Here is a 6,072-nt window from a genome sequence, read left to right on the forward strand (position 1 = left end):
ATTGGTGACGCTGAGCACGTTTCCAAGGCTACCGTCTGTCGGGCAGTCAGGAATGTTACAGTTGCACTGAAACGTCTCCTGCACTCGTCTGTGGTGTTCCCCGGTCACAGACCCACAAGATTCATCAAAGAGGGATGCCACAAAATTGCAGGTATCAGGATGACCAAAACTTAATTTATGATGTGGTGATACTTGGACTACTACTTAAATTTTACATTTATTTTCACGGTTCCCAGGCGTGATTGGCTGTACAGATGGCACTCACATTCCAATCATTGCTCCTTCAGTAAATGAAGGAGACTATGTGAACAGGAAGTCTTTCCACAGCATTAATGTGCAGGTACATAGTTCCCTGTAGCATTTCAAACTAACAAATTATTTCATTATAGTAATGGATGCTAATTTGTGTTCTCTGCACTGTGAAGATCATATATGATGCTGCCAACATTATCACAAATGTGGAAGCCAAGTGGCCAGGCTCTGTCCATGACTCACAAATATTCCGTGAATGTACACTGAGCACAAAATTTGGACATGGTGAGTTGAGAATACTTTAAAATATATAAAGACCAATTGCTTCAGGGACATTTGAACTGAAGTGTATCCTTCTGTCTTAGGAGAGTTCACTGGCTACTTGCTTGGTGATAGGGGGTATCCATGTTTACCCTATTTGCTTACCCCTTACCCTGACCCTGAACCGGGCCCACAGCAGCGATATAATCTGGCTAATTGCAGGACAAGAGCCAGAATTGAAATGACTATCGGAATGCTTAAGGCCCGGTTCCAGTGCCTTCAAAGACTCAGGGTCACCCCAGAAAGGGCATGTGACATTATTGTGGCATGTGTGATTCTTCACAACATTGCCACAATTAGAGGAGAACACTGTCCTTCTGAACCAAACATCAGCAGTGATCCAAACCATGAACATCCTGACCCTCCCACGGACATACAAGATGGAAGCGCAGTCAGAGACACCATATGTCACAATCATTTCCTTTGACCCATCACCTCAACATGTTGAAAGAAGAATAAACAGATTTTTTGTTCAACTGGCTTTATTGGTCGCCTGTGTTTCCTGTACACAAAGTATTAAAAGATGTAAACCTCATAAAGTGTCTCTGTTGCTTCCTCCTCTGTAACAGCTGTCAATGTTTCTTCATTATTTTCCTGTAGTAAAGAAATAAACAACATTGCTGTTCTACTGTAAACTCATAATCTGTGGAGTATTACTCACAACTGCATGTTGGTCTGGCTCAACAGGAGGCTGCACCAGATGCAGTACACCATCACCATCAACTGATAGAATATGAGGTTTATACAGGTCACTTATAACTTACAAGGGACCAAATGGCAATTAACAAACATACCAATCACCTTACACTTCATTGTCATTATGCTCTCAAAGACAACCAAGACTGAGGGAAGGCAAGATCAGTAGGAAAATAACTTCACTACAAAATAATTCATTATGGTAAAGAGTTTATCAAATGAATGAGTAGCACTGCAAAGGTGACTGTGAAGAAAGGATGTATGCACATCATGTATTATTTTGAATTTACCCCCTATGTAGGCACTTGTGTCTTGCGGGGTTATTGACTCAGAGGATGTCCCCGCAGAGATGCCTTCAGCCACAGGGCGCCCACTGTTTTCGCTGAGGGCCAACTGCTCAGCCTCTGTGAGTGGTGGTGGTGGAGGACCCCCACCTGTTTTTCGGGCCTCCGCTTTTTTTCTGTTGGCTATAACGGGTCACATTTGAGCATACAGAGTAAGCAAATATGTACTTGTAATGTGCTCAGATAATTTCAATAAGTGCTTACAGAAAGAAAATTAATGTAGCCTCTAACTGCAATTGGTTTACATGGGACAAACAGACCAAGCACTATGGCTCATAATACAATTACACCTTACCTGTTTGGACTATATTTTTATATTTCATTTTTACTTGCTGCCAGGAACGTTTGGGGCCTGTTGGGTTGCACCTGCGCTCACATCACATCACAAAATAAAATGTATAAAATAACAAATAAAATAACATATGATAAAATAACGTGTTAAATGGGTGGAAATCCCTAGATCAATGTTTAAATTAACACTCACGCATTGACTCTGTCGGCTATGTTTTGCCATGCATGCTCCCTTTCTTTTGCAGCTGTGGCTGTGTTACTTTTTTCCGTGGAATTTGCATGTTATCGGCATATGCTGCCATCAGAATTTCGGCCTCAAGCGCTGTGAAATACATTGACCGCGCCTTCTTTCCCTCCGTCTCCATGGTGACTCGCTTAATCTGTGCTCCGCTTATCAGGGCTTTATGTATCCTCGTCCGCGCGCTTCACTTGGGGTTGACGCAACTCCGCGTTGATTGAACTAATTGTTATCAGCCTTTCTGAAACCGAATATTCCGAGTTGGACAGTTCGGGGTTACTCAACCCTGCGTATCATTTTTCACTCTGAGTTTTCTAAACCGGCTTCCTGAAACAGGGCCCTGGTGTCTGGCTGCTGGCTTTTTTCCAAAGATTCTTTCTTTTGTTTTCAATAGTTCTCATCACGCTGATTGATGTCCAAGGGGTCTCCTTTCTTATAAGTTTGATTCTAATTCCTACAGCGGCGATGTTAAATTGGGGTGAAACATCATCATAACAGCTTTGACTCATGCAATAGTTTTGCCCCCTTAGCTGCAGGTGTTGTGCTAGACCAGGGGTCACCAACCTTTTTGAAAGTGAGAGCTACTTCTTGGGTACCGATTAATGTGAAGGGCTACCAGTTTGACACACACTTCTCAAATAACAAATTTCCTCAGTTTAACTTAATTATGTGTTATCATTAATAATTAATGATATTCATCTATGTACGGACACTAATTATGTTAATTATTTTTCACCATAATTATAAAGAATGCAATTAGGAAACAAGGTAGGAAACATAAATATCAATATGCAACGCTTTATTTCTATATATCTCTGCAAGTATTTACATTTTGAAGTGATCACTTCTACAACATTTTCACTTACCACTAACAAATTTTAACAAATCATGCACTGTTACATACATTATTTTTGTATGTATGTAACATACAAAAAATCAACTTTCAAATTTTACAGAACTTTTCACCAAATTGGCAGCATTTTAAAGCAAATTGTCACATGTTACACTTAACAAACACATTTGTTTTTCAATAATTAAATTCAACTTTGACATGACACTGTAATGTTGCCACTGAGAACATCTAATATGGCTTTCTTTGTCTGTTAGTGGGAAACCTGGCATTGCATGCTGTTCACCAGTGTGTTGTAATCTGGGGTATAACTTGACACTGCGACTCTGAGTGAGTCTTGCAGATGTGCATCGGAGAGGCGTGTTCTGTGTTTGTTCTTGATGAAGTTCATGTCAGAAAAGGCTGATTCACAAAGATAGGTTGAACCAAACAGGCTGGCAACCTTCATAGCTGCTGTGCACACACCACTGTACTTTTCTGTGTCAACAAGGCACCAAAAGTTTGGTGCACCCAGATAGGCTTTGAGGTGGACATCATTTTGCAATGTTACAATTTCGATTTCCACCTGTCCAGCATCCAAGCTGAACATTGAACTTAGTTGCTCAGCAATGCATGTTGTGTCCACATTCATGAAAGGATTGGAAACAAATGAGACACATGGCTCAAGCTGATCAAGGTCACAAAACCTGTTCTCAAACTCTTGACCAAGTCGGTTTATGACTTGAGTGTACTTTTCTGCAACTTTGTCAAAAGTCTCAGATGCAGAAGCATTGTCTTTCAGCACCATCTGCACAGAGGGAAAGTGCAGCACCTTTTTTCTCTGTAAATGCACAGAGAAAATGTTCATCTGGGCTTTAAATCCATTTAAAGCACTTATCATGTCAGCAACAGTCTTACCTTTGCCTTGCAGCTCACAGTTCAAATAGTTCAGTTTCCCAGTAATGTCTGTTAAAAACGCAAGGTCAAGTGTCCACTCAGTGTCCTCCAGCAGAGATGTGTCTTCCCCTTTGGATTGCATGAACTCCTTGATTTCACCCAAAAGTGACAAAAAACGAAGCAAAATCCGTCCCCTGCTGAGCCATCGGATTTCCGTATGTAGTAGAAGGTCACCATATTCAGCTGACAGCTCCTCCAATAGCACCTTGAATGTTCTGTGCTGTTTAGCTCTGGAGCGGATGCTGTTTATGATCTTCACGACGGGAGTCATGACGTGCTCGAAGCCGATCACCTTTGCGCATAACGCCTGCTGGTGAATGATGCAGTGGTAATGCATGAAGTTTGGGAACTCTGTGTCACCTTTACAGTGAGCGATGAATCCCGTATGTCGGCCGATCATAGCAGGAGCCCCGTCGGTAGTCACTGATACCAGCTTTTCCAACGGTACCTTTTTCTTCGCGAAAAACTCCTTCACCGCGTTATAGATGTCAACTCCCTTCGTTGTTGTCTTTAGCGGCAGTAGTGTCAGAAGTTCTTCTTTTGTGGAGAAACCATCAAATACCATCCGGATAAAGACCATCAGCTGTGCTGTACTGCTGCTGTCGACGGACTCGTCACACTGGATGCTAAACCAACTGCACTTTGCCAGATCCTGATCCAACTGATCGGCCAAGTTCCCGGACATAGCCGACACTCTTCTAACAATTGTAGTTGCCCCCAGCTGGACATCAGAGAGAGTGGAGATTACATCGTTTCCATATTTCTCGTCTTTAAGCACAGTTTTTGCAATTATCATCATTGCTTCTTTGAAATACTCCCCGTCTAAAAATGCCTTCTTTTTCTTAATCATGAAATGTGTAGCTCTAAATGAGGCTTCGGTTCCTTTTTGAGAGTTTTTCACCGGTCTCGTGAAAAAAGACTGCTGTTTGCTCAAACCTGCCTTTAATTCGCGGGCCTTTTCCGCTCGCAGTGTTCTGCCCTTTGGGTAGTTAGCATGGTAGCTTGTGTGACACGTTCGGAAATGTCTCTCCACGTTGTGCCGCTTTGCCGTTGCCACAGTTGCCCCGCAAATGAGACACACGCATGAATCTTTCACAGTGGTAAAAAAGAACTCTTCCTCCCATTCACTGTGAAAATTATATGTTTTCTTCCTTTTTTCCGCCATGTTTTCCTCATCTCCTCACCTTTGCCTTTGCTGGTCTTCACGGCAACTGTTTCCGTGGAGACCAGCTAGCACTAAATATTAGATCATGATCTAATATTTAATAATAAACATTTTTTTATATATTATCTCTAACAAATTAACGCCAATGCAATTGTGATTAAAAAAAATAGCAAGAAAAAATAAAAATAGATGCAGCTTACTGGTAAGTTGTTATGGTGAGCTATTTTTAGAACAGGCCCGCGGGCGACTCATGTGGTCCTTGCGGGCGACCTGGTGCCCGCGGGCACCGTGTTGGTGACCCCTGTGCTAGACAGTGATCGTGATTACCGCCCGCGGGAGCGCGCACAGCTGCTTAAAGCTGTAGCGCCCAGATTACTTACACCTACTTCTGTGCAACTGATATAAGATGCGGTAAGCTGAACACAGCTTCAACCGTCTGTTTGTTGAAAAATAGTAACGTACCGCATTTTCTTTATAGTAACTGTAACAGGGTTGTAACGATAGGAATAGTAATTAGTTAGATAGTAACGCCGTTACTTGTAACGCCGTTATTCCCATCACTGCTCATAATGTGAATAAATATGAGAATTGGTAAAAATAAACAAACACTTTTCAATTCTTTACTTCTTTTTTTGACCATTACAAGCTGAGTTCCAGGTTCTGGGAAGACCAGTCCATGACTAATGATGTTCCTGTGTGTATTTCTCTAACCAGGTATGCTTATATTGCATTGACATGTGTGTTTGGGATCACTTACATGATGTTATTGCATGGTAGATGAAAATCTGACTGTACTTTTGTGTTTTCACAAGTTCATCAGTTCTCAAAAATCCCCAGTGGCACTAGTTGGGGATTTAACCCCAAACCATGAGAGAGTCTCTACCATATTTTACAAACACTCACTGTTTTAGCGCTCTCCTTACAGCCTCCATACACTTCTGGTGAAGCTTTTTGGTAGCCAAATATGAAGAAATGAGGG

General features: G+C 41.8%; 1 protein-coding gene across 1 annotated transcript; it reads right to left on the bottom strand.

The window, feature by feature from the left end:
• Positions 1–3,245: 3,245 nt before the first annotated feature.
• On the bottom strand, positions 3,246–5,093 carry LOC146571470 (general transcription factor II-I repeat domain-containing protein 2B-like). The gene has a single exon (XM_085279613.1). The coding sequence runs from the start codon at positions 5,091–5,093 to the stop codon at positions 3,246–3,248; it is 1,848 nt and encodes a 615-aa protein (XP_085135739.1).
• Between the last annotated feature and the right edge of the window lie 979 nt (positions 5,094–6,072).

Source organism: Mchenga conophoros, linkage group LG7 (assembly GCF_057382185.1).
Source record: "Mchenga conophoros isolate Kocher_MC1m ecotype Shallow Benthic linkage group LG7, M_conophoros_male_GT1.1, whole genome shotgun sequence".
In the NCBI taxonomy this organism is placed as follows: domain Eukaryota; kingdom Metazoa; phylum Chordata; class Actinopteri; order Cichliformes; family Cichlidae; genus Mchenga; species Mchenga conophoros.

Excerpts from the sequence above, each read along its gene's own strand:
- LOC146571470 (XM_085279613.1), bottom strand. The coding sequence starts at position 5,093 with ATGGCGGAAAAAAGGAAGAAAACATATAATTTTCACAGTGAATGGGAG.